General features: G+C 51.3%; 1 protein-coding gene across 1 annotated transcript in view; it reads left to right on the top strand.

Moving 5' to 3' along the window:
- Nucleotides 1-10,381, top strand: part of GRIK3 (glutamate ionotropic receptor kainate type subunit 3) — a 242,660-nt gene extending 232,279 nt beyond the window's left edge. Inside the window, exons 14-16 of the mRNA XM_018041765.1 lie at nucleotides 1,351-1,573; nucleotides 2,088-2,338; nucleotides 8,311-10,381. Coding sequence (XP_017897254.1) covers nucleotides 1,351-1,573; nucleotides 2,088-2,338; nucleotides 8,311-8,505 — 669 coding nt within the window. The 3' untranslated portion in view covers nucleotides 8,506-10,381. The remainder of the gene's footprint in view (nucleotides 1-1,350; nucleotides 1,574-2,087; nucleotides 2,339-8,310) is intronic.

Here is a 22,762-nt window from a genome sequence, read left to right as displayed (position 1 = left end):
CACTGTCCTCCCAGCCCCCTCCCCCACCACTCCTGACAGTCACAGCTTTTCCCTTCTCCCCCAGCCCCACAGCAGCCTCTTGGAGCACACCCATGCCATCACGCACCCCAGAGCTGGGCCAGGTGCCAGTCAGACAGGCTGATATCACAGACAGGCATGGCCAGACTCAGAAAAAGCCGGGGACAGTGGGGACTGCAGAGCCACCTGCTCCCTTGGGATCCATGGAGGTGGGGCTGATCCCTGCTGGGAGCAGGCAGCCGGCAGACACTAAGATCCCAAGAAATCTCATGAAGGCATACATCTTGTTCTGCCCAGTCCTATCCGGCAGCAAGAGACACTGAACCTCTCCTGGCCCCAGGCCCTCCCTGAGTGCCCCCAGCTGGGGATCAAGGACAACAGCCCACTCACCAGCCTGTTCTCAAGGATGCTGGTTCCACCCAGGCGGCAGCATCCAGCCCGGGACACTCTGGAACCGGAGGGTGAGGGGGCCACCAGACCACCTGCTCTGACTACCCCTACTCTCCTGCCCTCTCAGCAATGCTCGCCCTGCTTCTCTTCACTATATTCATGGAGAACAGACAGGAACCCTTGCCTGAGACAAACCTTCCCCAGGAACATGGTGCATAAGAGGGACTGCTTGAAGTGGGAGTAGGGGGCCTAGAATCCACCGAGCTTTGCCCTCCTCAGCATCCACCCACCTTCCCTGCCACCCTCACAGCGGTTTCTAAGAGGCAGTGAAGCTAAGTGGTTAGGAGCATGGACTCTGGGGTCAGATAGCCTGGTTTTGCCAGTTTGTGTCTGAGTAAATCAGGCAAATTGAGGCACAGCTAAACTCCATTCTCTTATCTGTAAACTGGAGCTAGTGATATTACTGGGTTGGCCAAAAACTTCATTTGGGTTTTTCCATAAGATGCCGTGGAAAAACCAAAACAAAATTTTGGCCAACCCATACCTGCCCCCTCTGACTATGGGGAAGAATCAATGAGTTTATGCAGGCAAAGCACTTGGAACATGACCTGCATGTGTTTAATTGTTTAATAAATCTTAGAGAAATAAAAAAAAGTTTTTTAAGAAAAGCCTGAAGACCTCTTGTGCCACAGCAAATAGTCAAGGGTTTCCTTGTGGGTGGGCCCGAGTCTGACTCCCAGCTTTACGATCAGATGCCATGTGTTTGAGGACATACCCTCCCAGGGCCTCAGTTTCCACATCTGAGCAGTGGGTGGAACTCACTCACTCTAAGGACTGTGCACAGAATTCAGTGACCCAGGCCTGCGAAGAGTGAGCAGTGCTTGGTCCCTGTGTGCTCAGTAACTGTGCGTACATGACCCCCACTGCTTCCCCATGGCCCAGAAATCCAAGATCTCCACCTTTGAGAAGATGTGGGCCTTCATGAGCAGCAAACCTTCGGCGCTGGTGAAAAACAACGAGGAGGGCATCCAGCGGACGCTGACGGCCGACTACGCGCTGCTCATGGAATCAACCACCATCGAGTACGTCACCCAGAGGAACTGCAACCTCACCCAGATCGGGGGCCTCATCGACTCCAAGGGCTATGGCATCGGCACGCCCATGGGTGAGCACAGGGGCTGCAGACGGGAGGGCGGGGGGGACAGAGGGTGGGCGAGACCCCCAGGTTCACTCTTGCACACACGTGGCCTCCCACTCCCTCTCTCAGATCACCGCCTGAGCCTTGAAAGGGCTCAGCCCAGAAACAAAACGGCAGAGCCACAAGCCTCATGAGGTCAGCGCCGGCCTGAGAAGAGGAGACCCGGGGGCGGACACAGAGATGGGGGTCAGTTCAAGGTCTTGCCTCCTCTCTCTGACCTCACCCCTGCTGAGGCAGCTCAGATACACTGGGTCTTCCAGAGGCCTGCGGGGACAGGGATTCATAGGCAAAACTCTCCACCCTGGATCCGTGGAGACACCACTGATGGATTAAAAGAGGGGCCTCCTGGCACTGGGGGCCCCCTTCGGAAGAGCGTGCTGAGAGGGCTAGTGATGGTGGCTAGCCCCAGCCAGGGTGCTGGCAGGGGTGCACAGACGGGCTGAAGGCTGCTGATGGCCAGGGTCCCCTCTCCCCCACCCAGGCTCCCCGTACCGGGACAAGATCACCATTGCCATCCTGCAGCTCCAGGAGGAGGACAAGCTGCACATCATGAAGGAGAAGTGGTGGAGGGGCAGCGGGTGTCCTGAGGAGGAAAACAAAGAGGCCAGCGCCCTGGGCATCCAGAAGATCGGGGGCATCTTCATCGTCCTAGCCGCCGGGCTGGTCCTGTCTGTGCTGGTGGCTGTGGGCGAGTTTGTGTACAAGCTCCGCAAGACCGCAGAGCGAGAGCAGGTAAACCTCTAAGAACTGGAGCGGGCACTGGGAAGGGACAGAACAGATCAGGGACCACACTGGCTTCACACTCCTTAGGTGCCAGGTGCAAGGCGGTGTCTGATCCCACCCCTCCCCACATAGCCCGCTCTGCATCCCATTCACCAGGAAGCCCTACCAGCCCCATTCGGCACGCTTTCCCATCACGCTGGCTCCATGCCAGGCCATGCCCATCATCCCCAGCTGGACCACACACTAGCCTCTGGTCGGGTCTTCCTGCCTCCTCTCTTCCTCTCCACCAGCTGCTCTCCATACAGCAGCCAGTGCCCTGTTTAAAACTTAATTCGAACCATGTCGTTCCCCTGCATAAACCCCTCCAGGGTAATTGTGGATGCTTCATGATGCTTACATAGGGGTTCATTATACTGTTCTCTTCACTTCTGCATATATTTGGAAATTTCCATAATCAAAAGTTTAACAGAGAAAAAGAGTTAAGAGGGCTAGCCCAAGCTTGCTAGGTTCAACCCATCTGATTAATTCACGTGTGGTTGGGCAGTGGTTCCGGGTCCCAGTAGCAAATTGGAATCACAGGGAGAAGTGTTTTAAGTGCTAATACCCTGACCTCACTCCCAGAGACTGTGTTTTAATTGGTCTGTGGTGGCCTCTGGGATTGGCTTCTTAAGAAAGTGTACAGAGTGATTTGAATGTGCACCTTGAGTGGAGGGCCAGTGGTCTGTGGGGAAGCTCTTCTCACAGGGAAGTTCAAAGGGAGACAGGGCAAGTGTGGAAGGAGATTGTGGTTAAGTCTTCTGTATAAGATGCACTTACACATCCACCCAAAATTCAGGGGAGTCGTTTCTAATCAGTAAGCCTGAGTGAGCAAAGAGGAAGAGCAAAGATAATTCTTGGTGTTCAAGTTCACACAGGTGTGAGAAAAGGGACAAGTTACCACATTGCTCAGGGGGAGTCCAAGAGGGTAAGTTTCTGGAAGGTAACTCTGCAGTATGGCCAGAGTCTTTAAAGGAGGCTACATGTTTGGATCAGTCAATTTCTACTTTTAGAAATGCACCCAATGGAAGTGGCCAAAACATGTGCAATTTTATTGACAAGAATGTTCATTGACGTGTTCATTGTAATGTGAAAAAAAATGTGAGAAAACCTCAATGTCCAATAATTGGGAATGGTTTTAAAAATTATGATTCATCTAAGAAGAACAATCAAATCCTTTCGGTTAAATTAGAATTACATTACAATTGAAATGAGCTCCAAATTCCATTAAAAAGCCTATACGATCTAGTCCTTACCCACCTCCCCAGCCTCCTCCTTCCCACTCTCCCCTCTCTTACTCTGCTCCACACACACTGGCCACGTTTTTAGTCCCTAACCAGCCAAGCACACTTCTGCCTTAGGGCCTTTGCACATTCTGTTCCAGAACCCTGCACTGTGCTTCCCACAGAGCCCCATATTCTTAGAGTCTTCTGGGCATTCACCTGAAGCTCAAGTAGTCTTTCCCACCTATCGCCCCTCCCTACCCAACTCCATCCCATTTCAATGCTTTATTCTCTTAATAATAGTTAACTCTTTCTGGAGCTATTTATTTGCCCACATGTTTATTACCTGTTTCTATCCCATCATCAGCATTCCCTGAGCGCTAGGGCCTTGTCTGTCTGCTTCACTGCCATGTGCCTAACACCTAGAAGTGCCTGGCACAGAGTTCAGCTCAGTTCAGCTCAGTTCAGTTCAGTCACTCTGTTGTGTTCGACTTTTTGAGACCCCACGGACTGCAGCACACCAGGCCTCCCTCTCCTTCACCAACTCCCGGAGTTTACTCAAACTCATGTCCATTGAGTCGATGATGCCATCCAACCATCCCATCCTCCGTCGTCCCCTTCTCCTCCTGCCTTCAATCTTTCCCAGCATCAGGGTCTTTTCAAATGAGTCAGTTCTTTGCATCAGGTGGTCAAAGCATTGGAGTTTCAGCTTCAACTTCAGTCCTTCCAATGACTATTCAGGACTGATTTCGTTTAGGATGGACTAGTTGGATCTCCTTGCAGTCCAAGGGACTCTCAAGAGTCTTCTCCAACAGTTAAAAAACATCAATTATTCAGTGCTCAGCTTTCTTCACAGTCCAACTCTCACATCCATACATGACTACTGGAAAAACCATAGCTTTGACTAGACGGACCTTTGTTGGCAAAGTAATGTCTCTGCTTTTTAATATACTGACCAGGTTGGTCATAAATTTTCTTCCAAGGAGTAAGTCTTTTAATTTCATGGCTGCAGTCACCATCTGCAGTGATTTTGGAGCCCAAAAAGATAAAGTCTGTCACGGTTTCTGCTGTTTCCCCATCTATTTCCCTTGAAGTGATGGGACCAGATGCCATGATCTTAGTTTCCTGAATGTTGAGCTTTAAGCCAACTTTTTCACTCTCCTCTTTCACTTTCATCAAGAGGCCCTTTAGTTCTTCACTTTCTGCCATAAGGATGGTGCTATCTGCATATCTGAGGTAATTGATATTTCTCTTGGCAATCTTGATTCCAGCTTGTGCTTCTTCCAGCCCAGCAATTCTCATGATGTCCTCTGCATAGAAGTTAAATAAGCAGGGTGACAATATACAGCCTTGAAGTACTCCTTTTCCTATTTGGAACCAGTCTGTTGTTCCATGTCCAGTTCTAACTGTTGCTCCCTGACCTGCATACAGAATTCTCAAGAAGCAGGTTGGGTGGTCTGGTATTCCCATCTCTTTAAGAATCTTCCACAGTTTCTTGTGATCCACACAGTCAAAGGCTTTTGTGTAGTGAATAAAGCAGAAATAGATGTTTTTCTGGAATCCTCTTGCTTTTTCAATGATCCAACAGATGTTGGCAATTTGATCTCCGGTTCGTCTGCCTTTTCTAAATCCAGCTTGAACATCTGAAAGTCCATAGTTCACATACTGTTGAAGCCTGGCTTGGAGAATTTTGAGTATTTCTTTACTAGCGTGTGAGATGAGTGCAATTGTGTTGTAGTTTGAGCATTCTTTGGCATTGCCTTTCTTTGGGATTGGAAAGAAAACTGACATTTTCCAGTCCTGTGGCCACTGGTGAGTTTTCCAAATTTGCTGGCATATTGAGTGCAGCACTTTCACAGCATCATCTTTTAGGATTTGAGATAGCTCAACTGGAATTACATCACCTCCACTAGCTTTGTTTGTAATGATGCTTCCTAAGGCCCACTTGACTTCACATTCCAGGATGCCTGGCTCTAGGTGAGTGATCACATCATCATGACTATCTGGGTCATGAAGATCTTTTTTGTATAGTTCTTCTGTGTATTCTTGCCACCTCTTCTTAATATCTTCTGCTTCTGTTAGGTCCATACCATTTCTGTCCTTTATCGAGCCCATCTTTGAATGAAATATTCCCTTGGTATCCCTAATTTTCTTGAAGAGATCTCTAGTCTTTCCCATTTTATTGTTTTCCTCTGTTTCTTTGCATTGATCACTGGGGAAGACTTTCTTATCTCTCCTTGCTATTCTTTGGAACTCTGCATTCAAATAGGTATATCTTTCCTCTTCTCCTTCGCCTTTCACTTCTCTTCTGTTCACAGCTATTTGTAAGGCCTCATCAGACAACCATTGCCTTTTTGCATTTCTTTTTCTTAGGGATGGTCTTGATCCCTGCCTCCTGTACAATGTCATGTACCTCCGTCCATAGTTCTTGGGTACTCTGTCTATCAGATCTAATTCCTTGAATCTATTTCTCACTTCCACTGTATAATCATAAGGGATTTGATTTAGGTCATACCTGAATGGTCTAGTGGTTTTCCCTACTTTCTTCAATTTGAGTCTGAATTTGGCAATAAGGAGTTCATGATCTGAGCCACAGTCAGCTCCTGGTCTTGTTCTTGCTGACAGTATAGAGCTTCTCCATCTTTGGCTGCAAAGGATATAATCAGTCTCATTTTGGTGTTGACCATCTTGTGATGTCCATGTGTAGAGTCTTCTCTTGTGTTGTTGGAAGAGGGTGTTTGCTATGACCAGTGCATTCTCTTGGCAAAACTCTATTAGCCTTTGCCCTGCTTCATTCTGTACTCCAAGACAAAATTTGCCTGTTACTCCAGGTATTTCTTGACTTCCTACTTTTGCATTCCAGTCCCCAATAATGAAAAAGACATCTTTGGGGGGTGTTAATTCTAGAAGGTCTTGTACGTCTTCATAGAACCGTTCAACTTCAGCTTCCTAAGCATTACTAATCAGGGCTTGGATTACCGTGATATTGAATGCTTTGCCTTGGAAACGAACAGAGATCGTTCTGTCATTTTTGATATTGCATCCAAGTACTTCATCGGACTCTTTTGTTGACTATGATGGCTACTCCATTTCTTATAAGGGATTCTTGCCCACAGCAGGAGATATGATGGTCATCTGAGTTAAATTCACCCATTCCAGTCCATTTTAGTTTGCTGATTCCTAGAATGTTGATGCTCACCCTTGCCATCTCCTGTTTGGCCACTTCCAATTTGCCTTGATTCATGGACCTAACATTCCAGGTTCCTATGCAATATTGCTCTTTACAGCATCAGACTTTACTTCTATCACCAGTCACATCCACAACCGGGTGTTGTGTTTGCTTTGGCTCCATCTCTTCATTGTTTCTGGAGTTATTTCTCCACTGATCTCCAGTAGAATATTGGGCACCTACTGACCTGGGGAGTTCATCTTTCATTGTCACATGGACCACAGCCTTGTCTAACTCAATGAAACTATGAGCCATGCTGTGTAGGGCCACCCAAGACAGGCGGATCACGGTGGAGAGTTCTGACAAAACATGGTCCACTGGAGAAGGGAACGGCCAACCACTTCAGCACTCTTGCCTTGAGAACCCCATGAAGAGTATGAACAGTATGAAAATGGCACAGAGTGGGTCTTGGTAAATAGTCGCAGAATGAAGAGGGGAGGGAAGGAGGGAAGATGTCCTGCATTTAGTGGAGGAGCAAGAGGAAGCTTGGTGAGGTCACACAGAGGGTAAGAGGCAGAGTCAGAATTCAAAGCCAAGTCCTCGTTCCCCGGTACCACATGACCTAACTACAACCTGTCTGAGTGCTGATGCCCAGGCCTCCCCGGGCAAGTTGAGACATTGGCAGCCTGCTGCCTTCTCAACAAGCCATGGGACAGCCTCAGGCAGCTGGTCTCATAGAAGCCCCTGCCATCAGATACCTATGGGCAGTGTGCCCTTGGGCTGTCCCTCTGGGACACCCACAGGGACCCAAGCCAGAAAAAGCCCTACAGGGACCTGCCTCCCCACTGAGAAATCTACACTAGGCTTTCCTGAATGGGAGCAAAGTGACTCCTCCCTTCAATGAGAACCCCTCTCACAGAGGTTATCCGTATATTCATCAAGCGTTTCTTAAGCCCTGACTCTGAGCCAGGCCTAGAGCCGGAGGCTGGGCTCATAGGATGAAACTGGCTGGTTCCTGCCCTCAGAAGCTAGTGGAGAAAAGTCAGGCGGGTAAACTACTCAGACTTTAATGTGCATGCCTGTCAGAACCACAGTTTGTTCATCAGTAAAATGGGGCTAAGATGATATCACCTGATTCCAAACAAGGACGTTATGCTTTGTAAGCTGCTCTCCAAACTACCTGGGCTTCCCTAGTGGTTCAGTGGTAAAGAACCCACCTGCCAATGCAAGAAATGCAATTCAATTCCTGGATTGGAAAGACCCCCTGGAGAAGGAAATGGCAACCCACTCCAGTAATCTTGCCTGGGAAATCCCATGGACAGAGGAGCCTGGCAGTCTACAATCCATGCAGTCGCAAAAGAGTTGGACACAACTTAGCGACTAAACAACAACCCACACTAATCACCTTGCAGGGGGCAGAGGGCGGGTGGTGTAAACGTGTGAAGGAAACCCGGCGGCCTTAGCACAGGCTTTGGGAGGAAGGGGAGGAGTTGGCTGGAGTTCCACGGCGGGCCTCACCCCTGTGCTCCTTCCCCTCCCACCCCCGACCCCAGCGTTCGTTCTGCAGCACCGTGGCTGATGAGATCCGCTTCTCCCTTACCTGCCAGCGTCGGGTCAAGCACAAGCCGCAGCCTCCCATGATGGTTAAGACTGACGCCGTCATCAACATGCACACGTTCAACGACCGCCGGCTTCCGGGCAAAGACAGCATGACCTGCAGCACATCACTGGCCCCCGTGTTCCCCTAGGCACAAGTGAGCTGGGGACCGCCGGCCTGGGGGCAGGGCAGAGGAGAGCAAAGGACACTGGAAGGAACATCCCCAAGCCCCACGCTGGACTTGGGGACCAGAGCTGCTGCCTGCCTGTTGGGCCAGGAGCCCTCTGCCCTTACCTACCAGGAAACCAGCAGGCCCCTAGGCCAGCTGCTTGGGCTTCACCCTCCTGTTGTTTCTTCTATGGGTTTCTAAAGCTGCCAACCAAGACAGCCAAGGCCAAAGGAAGCACATGCCTCTCTCAGGCCAAATCCACCTGCCCCTCAACGCTCGTCTATAGTCAGAAGTTTCTACCATGGCCCTGCAGGGTCAAAAGGAAACAGGAAACAGCTCTCATGTTGCCGCTCCTTCCCCACAAGGCCAGGCCTCCTGGAACTTGACTATGAGACCAGAGACACAGACCTTGGGTACCGAAAAGGATGCTATCGTTTGGCTGCCAATGGGAGCTGAAGCTGGAGGACAGCCACTCCACATTCCTGGTCAGAAGGAAGAACTCGTCCCCCAGGGGCTGCTCACATGGTCCTGATCTCCTGGACTTGACACCACCCATGGTGGAGCCCCTGTTTGGGCAAAGTTAAAGGCAGGAGCCCCACAGGGAAAAGGAGGAGTTTGGAGTCTGGGAGAGAGGAGGATGCACAGAGAATGCCAATTTGAATTCTTCTGGACAATGTCCCAAAGGGTCCCGCTCCTCTAGAAGGTCTCTAGGAGTGGGAGAGTGGTCAGAGCAAGTTCTCTTCCCCATTGTGACTGGAGGAGAATGGACCCCCGGGATCTCTCACAAAGGATGCCCAGAGACACGGGCAGAGGAACAGTGGATTCCATGGAAATCCCACAGGCCCTCAAGCCATTGGATTTTATTTTGCTGGTCTCCAAGCTGTTTTCTAAGCCCCAGTGGCATTAGGACGCTTGAGCTCTTTGCCATCTATTCTTCAGCAACTCCCCATTCCTGGACAGTTGACCTTGACTGTCTTCTGTCATCATGAAAGGAGGAAAGTGGCCTAGATTGAAGTGAACATTGTCGCCCATCCTCCAAGGAGGATCAAGTCCACTGCACAGGCTCACTTTGGGGTAGCTGGATTGGGGGGGCGCTTAAAGAACTCCATGCCTCCTGGACTTGTCAAACCTAAAGATGCCCCGCAGAGGAAAAATGTCCAGGGGGCAGAATAGCCTTCCTGGTAGAGGCCCCTGGAGTGGGGAGGGTGAAGCTGCCTCCTGGAGGATTAACCAAATACCCCACACAGAGATACAAGGTCATGATAGCCCCTGGTCTCTTGTCCAGAGGAGCTAGGACCTTGTGGGGTTTGGGGGTTCAGCAGAGGAAGTGCAGCGAGGGGTGGACCAGGTGATATGTGGGTTCCAGCCAGCTGGGACAGATACTCTAGGTCTGAGACTCTTAAGACTCTGGGAGGAGAATGAGACGTGGAGGGATTAGGAACAAAGTGTCCTTAAAGAGAGCACGATGAGGCCAGCAAGGCTGCCCATGGCCAAGGGCAGAGGGCAGGCTTTGCGCCAGGGAAAGGGGGCTGGAAATCTGTACAGACACCAGGAGACACCAGCCACCCACCCCCGCCACTCTTCTGCTTCTGCCTGGGGACCCTGGTTAGGAAAAGAGCCACATTTAGGTCTCAAGAACCTTCTCAGCTGGGGTGAAGGGTAATCTCTAACTCTCCTCAGGAGTCCCAAAGCAGGAGAGCACAGTGGACGCATGTGAAAACTCTCGTTTCTTCTCCAAACTGGGCCAAACCAGCTGGTTCCCAGGGCCACAGCGGTTCCGACAGGCTGTGAGCACTGGAGGTGGGAGAAGAGGGATGGAATGCCACGTGGCCAACATGCATCATGATAGGAAAAGCCATGCTGTTGTGAGCTCCTGGATGTAGGAATGTATGTGTGTCTGTGTGTGCGTGTGCATATATGTGTATCTTCGTATGTCTGATCTTTGGGGGCTGGGCATGAAGGATAAAAGGGCATGTAACAGAGTCCTGGGCATGCAATAATAGGAGAACCCTTTGTGATCTGATGTGTGTGTGTGCACGTGTGTGTGAATTTGGGGTGAAGGAGATAAATCTGGACAAGCAGCAGGACCCCATACATGTAAAAACAGGAGAAGCCATGCCATATTGGGGTTCTGGTGAGTATACATATGTATACATATGTGAACAACTGTGTATGCTTGTGTGTGTGTGTGTGTGTGTGCACGCTTTTGTGCACCTAATGGCAGAGGGTGGAGGACAAGATAAAATATGTTTTAGTGGAGAAGCTGCTGCTGCTGCTAAGTCACTTGAGTCCTGTCCGACTCTGTGTGACCCCATAGACGGCAGCCCACCAGGCTCCCCCGTCCCTGGGATTCTCCAGGCAAGAACACTGGAGTGGGGTGCCATTTCCTCCTCGAATGCATGAAAGTGAAAAGTGAAAGTGAAGCCGCTCAGTAGTGCCCGACTCTTAGCGACCCCATGGACTGCAGCCCACCAGGCTCCTCCACCCATGGGATTCTCTCCAATGGAGAAGCTAAGTAAGTTTAAATGGAGAAGCCATGTCATCAAGGGGTCCATTTGTGAGCGCGTGTGCATGTGTGTGTGTGTGCAGTGGAGCGTGGGAGGGAAGACAGAGCTAGACCTGTGCACAGCACAAGGAAATGCATGTTGCATGTGAGGAGCCATGTGGGCCTGGAGTTCGTGTGTGTGTGTTCATACATGTTTGTTCAAACATACACATATGTTCCAGCTCACAATAGGAGCAGAGATGGACAATCAGGAAGGGAACTAGAGTCTGGGTCCACTTCTGCCATGGAGAGAGGTCATTTGTCACAAAGATTTGCTGAGATTACATAGGCCTGAGGAGACTGGCCAAGTGGGGCGAAACCCTGAAGGCACCCACAGCTCATGACTCCTTTGCTCTCTGTGGAGTATCCTATTTGAAGGGAAAATGACTGTTTTTGGCAATTTCTGGATAACCAGATTCTGATGAAGGTATTTGCCGATTTTTTCTCACCAGTCACAGACATGAGCAACTCTCTCTCTTTATCCGGTCTACCTTCATGGCACACGCCCACATCCATGTTCATATCACACACTCGACCGTGTGTGTGCTTTTGTGTGTGACACGCCATGAATGTGTCATTTCTTCTGAGGCTATGCACATATATAGACTGTGATGACAGGAAGACTAAGAGCTGGTGGGGTAGGAAGAGCTTCATCAAAGGAGGGGAGGAAGGTGGAACTCAGTGGCACAATTCCATTAGGGAAATCCCCCGAAAGGGACTGAAATGATTTCTCAAGTCCTACATGGAGTTGGGAGGACCCGCAGCCTGATATTGCCTCCCATTCGAGCCTTATGTCCGTGTGTGGATAATGGTTCCAGCTCTGCCTGATGACCTGTGTTTGTCTCCGAGACCAGCCCAGCATTCAGAGTGCAGCAGAGGTCGCTTCTCTCCGAATGTGAGCTCTATCCCAGGGGACGAAGGTGCTGCTGTGTCTTGGGGTGGGGGCCGGGGAACTATTCCCAGCAAGGTGGGTCGAGTGGAAATAACGTTCAGGCCCACCCGCCCGCGGGCGTGGATCTGAACCACGGTGAGTGCGCGCACGCACACACGGAGGCGCTGAGGTCAGTGGCAGCTCAACACTGGTTTGGACAGAGCAGAGGATGGGACTGGCCCAAGCAGGCACTGGACTGTTCCTCTCCAGCACGTACCGGCCCTGAAGAGAAAAGCACCCCTGCCTTGCACCTCCATCCCCCACCCCAAAATGCCAGTGCCTCGCCTCAGCCTGCTCCAACTGGCCAGATTGAAGGGCAGCACTGGATACATACACATCTTGTCAAGGCCCTGGGGGTGGGGCCACGAGGCCTCATTTTCTCTCTCCCCTTGACCTGTTACTAGTCCATCTTCTGTGGACAGATAAGAAAAACCTGAGAACTTTGTCACCATTCAGTGGGCCCCATGCTGGGTGCGTGTCTCAAGATGAGTAAGGCCCCCTTGGCTGAGGAACTGACTCTGAGCCTCTGAAGGGTGGGAGCATCTCCCCTGCTCACAGCCAAGACTCTGTCTCCACTAGCCAAGCCCACGGGTTCCCCGCAAGGTCCCGGGCATGGGCAGAGGGCAAGTCCAGCCCTGGATGGAGGAGGTCTCTGGCAGTGGAGAGAATGCTCCACGTGGCTAGAAGTCACTCCCTCCCTAAGCCCCAGGAAAGCAGAAGTCAGACACAGGCACCCGCTCACCCCAGAACAGTGGGAAGCTCCCTCCCAGACATCTCCCAGGTGGGTGTGCCATGTGTGGGCTGGCGGCTGCGGCGTCATTACTCAGCATGAAGCACATCCCTTCCCAGACCCTTCCCAGCTCTCTGTTCCGGCCCACATCTCTGGTCCTGTGTGGACAGCCATCTGGGAAGGCCTTAGCAATCTGGACAAACAGCTGTATGGACTTAACCTCTGAGATGGGCTCAGCCCCGTGGACAGACTCGAGAAGTGCGCCCAGCTCTGTAGACGGGCCTCTGGACTAGACCCATCTGGAAAAGCCCTGGGCTGGGAGGACCCATCTGGAACGGGCCCAGCTGCTTGCCCCAGTAGAAGGGTCCCACCCTCAGTCCCCCGGCCAGCCTGAATGGAGCCTTCCTTTCTGTCCTGGCTTTGCCCAGGAGTTAGAAGTTCAGAGATGAGGCCATACGTGAAAGTCACAAAACTGTTTTTGGTAGAAGGTTAAAGTTCTGTACAGTATATATATGAATGTAAAAAGATATATATATATGCTGTATATATATATGTATATATGCACAGTGTATATATGACCTGTAGCCCATGTGTATACGCACCCCTCCCCGCACGTCTGCACACAGAGTGTACATTACCCAGCCAGTGTGGGTGGGGACCAGGTGAGCGGCGGGGGCTGCAGCTGCAGAGTTTGGGATGGAGGCTGCTTGGGGCAGGGGCTGCGGAGAGCCCTGTGGGGGACGAGAAGGGCCGATGCATGTCAGAGCTGCAGACCCTGAGGAGGAAGGGAGAACTGAGGGGCTGGCGGATAGGCCTCCTGAGGACAACAGGAGTGGTCCAAGGGCCTTGTCTGCATCTGAGAGGCTCTGAGGATTGTTGGGCCTCTGTCTGGGGGGGCAGTGTCATACAGTACTGGGCTCCTGGGCCAACGTGACAGCTGCAGTCCCAGGGCAGTTAGCAGGGAGCTGGAAGGACTGGGAAAGAGGGGGCCACTCACTGGACCAGCTCTCAATACCTGTCTGCCCAGCCACCAGGGATGCTCTACCTGGAATACCCTAGAAGGCTGGAGTAGGGCAGAGGCCATTGCCTCACATTCTCAACCATACACAAGGACAACCCAGCTCCCAGCTAAAAAAAAACCCTTTTTCAGGAGGACGGCCCCCTGGCCATTGCCAGCATGCCAGTCTGATGTCCCCGGCCCCTGTCTTCTAGAACAGACTTCAGATCACCCCGCAGCGTCTCTAGTTTACAGATCAAAACTCTGAGGCCTCCAGATGTAAGAAAACGGCTGTGGAGCCCGCAATTCCAGCCATGAGTTTGTCCCACCCCAGACAATCTCCGCAGCCCCATTTGACCGCAGGGTCAGCTGTCAGGGAGTGACTGGGGAGCCAGAGATGTGGGCAGAGCAGTGACAGGGGTGGAAGAGGCGAAGCCGAGAGGGCAGTCTGAGCACAGCCTCGTGCCGTATGTCTGCCCTCTCCCCTACCACACCTTCCCCGCAGGGCAGTTGGCATAGAGCCTGGCCCCACCCCTGCGGTAGCTGCAGACCTCCGTCCCTACCACGCTCGGCTCCGTCTGTTCCTTCCCTTCTAACCCTTCAGCGAGTGGTTCGGCTCCATCACCGGCGAGAGCATCTCTGGGCCACGTGGGAAAGGGTCTGGAGTGGGCTTCCGTGTGGTCAGCGGTCTGCCCTCTGCGTTAACCCCGTGCGTCAGACTGGTCTGCACTTAACTCTGGGTCTGCCTCTGTTTGGGGTCCTGACGGAGCATACCTGAACCCAGCCTCCTGAGGATGGGCCTGTCCTGACTCCAGGACAGGAACAAGAGGCTCCAGGGGCCCCCTTGCCACTGTGCTCCAAGCCCCCAGCCCACCTCTGCCTGGGCCAGCTTCCTGGCCGCGCCTCCCACAATGGGGACTTGGGTTCCCAGCCCCTTGGTGAAGCCCCAAAACAGCACCATGTGAGACCCCTGGCCTGTCCCACCACCCAGACCAGAGTGCCTGGACACCCTCCCAATCCCACTCAACATAGTTCCCACACACTGGTCTCTGGGCCATTCAGGGGATGCCCTTTGTGGACATGCAGAATTTCTATGAATATAGTTTTTTGTAAACATTTTGTAACAATTTGGGTTTCATAGTAACTGTGTTACTTGCCAATCATTCTAGGCTGATGTAAATAAATTTCCAAACAAATCTGATTATTTTCCTTTTTAAGACACTGTGATATATCAAAGTGCACAGTTTGCTGTATGAAGTAATATGGTTTTAAATTTTAAATAAAGAAATGTTTCTAGAAAACAGGGCCCTCTTGAGATGTGTTTTCTGCTTCTCTTGTCTCTTTAGAACCAGAGGGTCCTGAAGTTGTGCAGTCTTCACCCAAGGGTGACAGTGTTCTGGGCAGGGGCCCCTGGTGATGAGCAGGTGACTCCAGCCCAGGCTCCTGGTCCCCATTTCAGATGTTTATGTGGGACATCAGTATTGATATCATCTGACCTCCATCTTACCTTTTTTGGGCACGTTCCTCTCCATCTCCTCTCCATCCCATAGCTACCTTCGAAGTTGCCACATCCCTGTGTGATCCTGTTCCTTTGGCAACAGCTGAGGAAGCAAGGTAAGCCTCTTATCCAGAGTTGGCCAATCAGAGGTCTTGCCTGAGCTTTTTCAAACTAGAAATTAGAGAGTGCTCAGTTGGATACTCTTGAGTGATGGAAACTACACATAATAAAGGGCAGGACACTTAAGCAGGAAGAGGTTGAATACAGATGTTTACAAAACCAGTGAAAGATAAGGGAGCAAGGACATGCTGGGCTTCCAGTGGCTCTCAGAACAATACAGAAGTGACCCACTAGAGGAGCGACCCCCTGCAAGACTGGTACTAGTATAGGGAGGCAAGACACACCAGACAGCTATGCCCTCAATGTCAAGGCCTCCCTTCCCTTTGACATTGGTCACCTCACCCTCCTGCTCCAAGTTCTGAAGACCCAGGCCCAATACAACAGCAGCACAGAGCTGGACCTGTCCCCATTTAACCCTTCACCTGCCCTATCTGAAATGCTTATGAATTCCACCTCTCACTGCACTGCCCTATTCCTCTGTCTTGTCTAGCCCCAGAATGTGTAGGTTGGAGTGGACACAGATCACTCAGCATCCCTCTGCTTAGGCCTGATGACAAGCCCCACCAAGCAGTACAATCAAGGAGGCCGGGGTAAACTTGCTAGGCTCTGCCCACCCCCACCCCACCACCGCTGTGTCTTCTTCAAGCTTCAGTCTCCTCCCCTGCAGAGAGGAGAGGCTAAGATCCACCTCCCGAGGTTGTCGTAGGGATTCGATGACACTGTAGCTGCCTTGCACTGCTATGGCTCATCATTTTCTGGTGGAGGGAAAGTAACAAATGACCGGACACCTCCCCAAATATTCCAAGAGTCAGAGTAGCCCAGGAACAGAGAAATCAAAGATAGCCAAATACTCACCTTTGTTCAGCTTCAAAGAGGTGGGTTCTTGTCTCAAATCCAAAACATCTGGAAGGATACATGATCCCATCACCCCTCCAGCACTTCCTCAATTAGGCCCAAGATTCCACGGCTGGAGGAGGGAAATGGGGGAGGGACGGCCAGACAGAAACAGAATCATGTGTGGAGGGCTCCCCAGGTTGCCAGCGCTAGCCAGCTCCAGGGGGTGGACCCTAGTCTCCACCTGCACAAAGCTGGTACAGATGCGCCAGACTAGAACATCCTCAGCACCTCCATAACAACCGCTTCCTAAGCAGCCAGATGATGCCCCCTGGCCATCTTGCATGACTGAAGAGCCATTTGTAGCCTGAGAGCTCCCCAGCCCACGTGGCTAAGTCCTCCTTTATTGAATCAGGAAATCAGAGCTTTGTCCTGAATACTTAGAGGGTGGGTGGTGGTGCGTTGAGGCATCTCCGCACCTCCAGCCAAGTGAGACTGGACTAGAGGTTTCCCTCTGAGTCATGGAAAAGTCCCTCTCCACTGTTTTATTCATCACCATCATCATTATTGTGGTGGTGGTGGTTGTCACTTCTGCTTCCCAGGGGGTGGTCAGGAAGCCCTGGTGTCTTGGAGTTGATAGGCCAGGATGGTTCTGGAGCAGGTTCTGGTTAGGCTCCTTTTGGGCCTGTAGGTCTGGGGAAGTCCCATCTCAGATAACTATACCCTCAGTGTCAAGCGCTCCCTTCCCTTTGACTCTGGTCATTTCACCCTGCCCAGAACACAGAGGTCTGAGACCCCTCGAGCTAGCTTTCACATCCTGTAGGTCCCTACCATCCTCCAGGTCAGGGACACACCCTCCCCCTTGACATCTCCCATGGCAAGGGCCTCCGATCACTCATGTCCAGAATCAGGGACAAGCTTCAAGGCCCTCCTGCCACCTTAATTTGAGCAGGTGATCTTGGACCATTCACAAACCTTAGCTTCTCTCCTATGCAGTGTGAATGCCCACTTTGACTGCCTCAGGGAGCTCATGTAAGAATGAAGGAAAAAGCTCCCATGAAAGCACATGTTAAGTGTGAGGCATCAGGCTCACTAGCTGTGAGGGTCCTTCTCTGCTCTTCTGTCAGTTTCCCCTTCTCCCACATCTGTCCCAGCCCCCAGGTCCAGCTGAAGTGAGCAGGAAGGGTTCAGGGACCAGGCACTCCTGGGGCTGCAGGTTGCCATTCCAAGAATCAGGCTGGGGCCAGGGCTTGCAGCTCCCCCGGGGCCTTGATGACACTTCCTTGGGAAACAGAAGCTGAGTGTTTAAGAAGCATCTGTCATTATGGAAACAAAGTTGCCAGGCCATTTTTTCTTTTACTATTTTTACTGCGGTTTCATTATCTTATGCAAATGAGGCCGCTGATGAAGCCTTTCTGCAGGGTGGCCCATGCTGGGACCAGCTCCACCAAGGGGATTTATTGCCTGCCTCAGCCTCCAGACTCGATCTGGGATGAGGAGGCCCTGTGGAGATGGCTTCCAGAGCAGCTGCCCCGCCCTGGAACACATGACTTCCTGCCAGACAAGCCCCCAGGTCCTGCCTCTGTCCTAGGAGAGCCCTGGTCCTTTATTTCCGAAGACGTAAGTGTCAGCACAGCCTGGCCCAGGCCTCTGTCCCCATTTCCTCAATAGTTGGAACTCCTTGAAGACAGAGTTGCCAGTATCCAGCGGGATGCAAGGGAAATGATGGGAAGCAACTGGGGCTCCGTCCCTCTAGGACCTCTGGGAACAACATATAATAAGCAACTCAGTTTCCCATTCAAAAAGAAGAGAGCTGGGCGAGGTACACCCCCACCTGGTCTCGGCTGGTCTCTGGAGGCTGGCATCACACACGTTTCTGGCACGCCCCGGGTGTAAGGTGGGCTCTGGGGTAGGATAAAGTCTCAGGGAAAGCAATGCAGGTGGTGGCAACCAATAACGGGGTGGTAATTATGCACAAGCAATAACTGTGCAGACGTGTAAGGGCAGGAGATACGTGTAAGACAGTGCCAGCATCTGCTATGACCCCATTTTAGAGATGAAAGGCCCAAGGCTCAAAGAAGCCAAAAAACTTGCCCACACTCCAGGGCTGTCTGCCTCCCCGGCTCAAGGATCCCACAGTCGCTTACTGTCTCCTGACTCTTTGCTCCTCCCTCACACATTTCCTCCCAGCTCGAAGTGTGCTGGCCAAGCTCACGTTCTTCCCGGTGAGTCCAGAGGCTCCCAGATGTGGGGAGAATTTCCCCTGAGAGTGCCCATCCTCTGTCCAGTCCCTCTGGCCCCAAACTTGCCCTTTCAGTGTACCATTAGGACCAGCCTCCCCTCCTTCTGCCTACTTTAGTCTTGGAAACTCTCTCAAGTCTAATAAGGCATGTTCAGACACAAGAGCAGGTCAAGCCTTCAATAAGAGCCTTCTGAACTATGTGGGCACTTCCCTCTATGAGGTGGTCTAACTCAGCCCATATTTCTCAAGAGTTGGGCATTGATGAAATGCTGTGAAAAGTCAGAAGTTTCTCAGCCTTGCTCACCTGAAGTGGGTGTGGAGGGAATAAGGTCCCAGCCGTTGCCATAACCCAAATGCCCTGCTCTGTGCCTTCTTGCATTACCTTGGCTTCCAGACCCCCACAAAATCTAAGAGACAGGTGCCCCCTGCACTCAGAATCACCCTGTCATCTGAGGACCAGAGGTTAAGAGCTCTTAGTGCTCAGCTCTTTCTTTTCCAGGAGAAGCTGTCATTAATAATAAAATAATAAAAATAACAACAACAATAATAATAACTAAGCAACAACTCCAGACCTGGGACAGTGTTCAGCACTTTGCATATCTCATCTTACAGAATTCTCACCATAACCCTATGAGCTAGGAGTTATTGTCCCCATTTTACAGATGTGGAAACTGAGGCAAAGAGAAGTAGGATAACTCACCCACAATTACCCAGTCAGTATCAGACCTCCTTCAGCTGGGACCTCTACATCATAGATTTGATAAATGAGTGAATCAGAAAGCAGTCAATAATCAATGGTGTTTAGAGACACTGGGGAACTCTCCTACTTATAGAAAAAAAATCCAAACTCGATTGGACCAAAAATGAGAATTACTAATTACAGCCGCTCACAGGAACGACCTACCATTTATGCCTAATTGCAGTGCAGTCCAATAACAATTATGCACATCAATAAATGTGTCAGATTAACTTGGGTGTAAGCTTTATTTGCTTGCAACACTAAAGCTGGTGGTAGCTCAGACTTGGGAGGCTGTGGCCCATCCTTGGAAGCCCATGGTCCCTTCTGGAAGCAAGGTTGGTGATAGAGGGGAAGTGGGAGGTGGGGGCAGAGAGGAACAGAGCTCTCATCTGCCGTGGCAGGTCTGTTCTGGCAAGCTCGGGGAAAAAATAGTTTGGCAGGGGGTCTTTGTGGGGCACGCAACGTCACAAAGCCTCCCCTCCCTCCCTCAATGCCAAAGGCAGCTTCCTAATTAGAACATCCATAACCCTCAGCATCTGCTCCAAGAGAATTCAGCTGCTCTAAGATGGAGAAGTCCATTAACTTTATTGCAAAAACGTCGGACTTGCTTTTAGACAGAGGATCATTGCCAAGTGAGATAAACTGCCAGGACCTGCCAGGGGGACAGGCCAGAACTTCCTGCTGTCCCCATTTGGGTCCTCCTGACTGCCTCCTCTCCTAGCCAATGCCCTGGGTGGGACCACAGCCTCCTGGGAGGCTGGAGCTGGAGAAACTGTGAATTTCAAATGCAGGTGCAGTCTGAGCACACTGGCTTTCCCCATGCAATTCACAGCCTGCTGGATGGCAGCACCAAACTGGCACTATCTAACTCCCAGAATGCACCAGGAGCCCACTCCACGGTCGGGCCCCTCATTCCTGCGTCAGCAGGAGTTGGATTTGTTGGTGTCCCTGGGAGCAGTGGAGCAAGGTAGCTAAGAACGGGCTTTGGAATTAGATCTTCCTGGGGCTGAATCTCGACTTTGTCACTTAGGAGTCGCTGTGTGACCTTGCAACAGTGGCTTAATGTTCTGAGACTCCATAGTCACCTCTCAGAGGGTTAGACGAAATGACGCCGGGAACCTTCAACTCGGTGCCTGTCACGCAGCAAGGGCTCTGCAAACAAGAGTATCCCTGCCAGGTCTGCAGTGTGGAAATGGAGAGGAAACCAAAACCCTAAAAGTGTGTCAGGGAAGGGAGTAAACACCAGGTTGGAGTCAGTCGGTCCTGGCGTCTAATCCCAGCTTTGCCCTATGCTTTGTTAGCCTAGACCCTCAGTTTCCTCATCTGTAAAATGGGATGGATGGTCCCTGTCCTCCTTTCCCCAAAGGACAATTAGGAAGACGTGAAAGTACTTTGAGGCCGCTAGAGGGTATTCAAAGGTGCCACTTTATTGCTCCTGTTACTCTGGTTGTCAGCCTGATGTCTAGTGCTCGCCCCGGACACACCAGGCCTGAGGCTGGCTGTGCCCCAGCCTGGAGTTCATCTCTGCCTCAGCACCCCACGCCACAGCCCTTCTGCCTCGTCCTGGGTGGCACGGTTCTCCACAGGGAACAACCACAGACCTCCCAGGCTTTGCAAACGTCTTGCCAAGTAAGCCTCCTGGGTGTCCTTTCTCAGATTTGGATTGTTCTTAATATGAATAATTAGCAGAAGCAATCCGAGGGGGAGGCAGCCGCCATAGCAATCGACCCCCGTGATTTCCGAGCCGCGGGGAGAGCCCAATTTTGCTCCAATCCGGATGCTGTAAATTCCCATCAAGCTAAGAAAATATAGTGCAATTTAGAAACACTGATACGGCAATAAAACACAGATCTCCGGCAAATGGAATTCAGCAACATCTAAAAATGGAGCCATACATTACTCCGCCTGCAAACTCCCTCTGGGGACACGCTGCTGGGAGAAGTTGGGGGAGTTTTAGGTCTAAGCTGATCTTTCCTTTCTGGATGAAGGCAGGACCACCCATGGCTGGATCCCAGGCAACTGTCTCAGGCAGGCCTCCTCTGTGGGTCCAGAGAAGAATCCCAGCAGAGTTCCCCAGCCAGAGGCCCTGTGGCCTGGCCTCTATCATCCAGCGGCCGCTGGAAGAAGCATTTCTGAATGGGTGGGAGGGGAAGGAGGGAGAGAAACTTACCACTGTTTAGTCCTCACATGTGGCCTTCAAGGGAAATGTGATTGTTCTTATTTATCAGATGAAGATCCTGACATTTGGAAGTAAAGTGACATGTTCAAGGTCATTCGGGGACAAGTGGTAAAAGCTGGATTTGAACCCACATCTGTCAGCCTCTTTCTCTTCTATGTACATCCCATTACTGACTCTACAAAAGCCAGAATGGAGCCAAACATCACTGCTCACTGCCTTCTGGGAGTGTAGATAGGAACACAGTCCACAAATGGGCTCATCACTCTGCTTCCTGGTGTTATTAGCCCCACTCTACAGCTACTGAGCACACGCATATAACATAAGACGCAGGAAGAGGTATGCTGACAGAGTCCTCTGACTCCTAAACAGGTCAGGGAGACCTGAGTTCCCTTGGGAAGGATTGGTGGACAGAGGGCAGACTCACAGCCCCTAGTACACCCAGTATCTTCACTTCCCCCTGGAAGGGGCTCAGGGGCTCAGCACACTGTTCTCTCTGAGCCAGGCCAGCCTCCTCACTAAACCCATTCCATCTCACCCTCAATGATACCCATGCATACATGCATGCACATGCATGAGCACACGAGCACACACACACACACACACACACACACACACACACACACACCATTCATTCTCACCTCCACACTGGTCCCCATCAGACTGTGAGCTCCATGGGAGCAGAGTGGGCTTGTGGTCCTTGACTGACTCCACTCAGGAATTCCACCAATACCTGGGTCTCTCTGGAGACAGCTTTCAGATGCTCCCCTGGGTCCTACTACACCCTGGTGCCTAGATCCCAATAAGGGCAGAAAGACTAAAGTGGCCTTTCTGGAATTTGTGTGTTAAGAATCCCAGCTCTGGAATCAGACAGACCTGGGCTTGCCTTCCAGCTCTGCCACCTACTAGCTGTGAGATAACTTGTGGAAACTACTTAATCCCTCTTAGCCTCAGTTTTCTCACCTGCAAAACAGTTAATAATAGGCCCTGCCTGGAAGTAGGGCTGCAAAGATTTTTTGAGATTATGTGTGTAAAGCACTTACCACAATACTTGACCCACAGTAGGTGAATAAGAAACTGCAGTTAGTCAGGCTAGCCTAGGGTAGGCTACAACAAATATCCCCACATCTTCATGGTTTAATACAGTTCTCTTTCTCCATGGATCTGGTGACCACCTGGGACAATTGTCCTCCACTGTGAAAATCGGTGGTCCAGGCTGCTTCCATCGTGTGGCTCCAGCATCTCAACAGGAGGCCTTCTCTGTAATCACCTCAACAAAGAAATAAATGGACTGAAGCCTCATATGAGTGCTTTTTACTGCCTCTGCCCAGAAGAATGGTACGATGTCCACTCACATTTCATAGACGAGAACAGCCCTGGTGGTTCAGATGGTGAAGAATATGCCTGTGATGTGGGAGACCCAGGTT

This window comes from Capra hircus, chromosome 3 (genome assembly GCF_001704415.2).
Source record: "Capra hircus breed San Clemente chromosome 3, ASM170441v1, whole genome shotgun sequence".
Classification (NCBI taxonomy): Eukaryota; Metazoa; Chordata; class Mammalia; order Artiodactyla; family Bovidae; genus Capra; species Capra hircus.
Note: the sequence above shows the minus strand (reverse complement) of the source record. Positions and strands in the feature narration are given on the sequence as shown.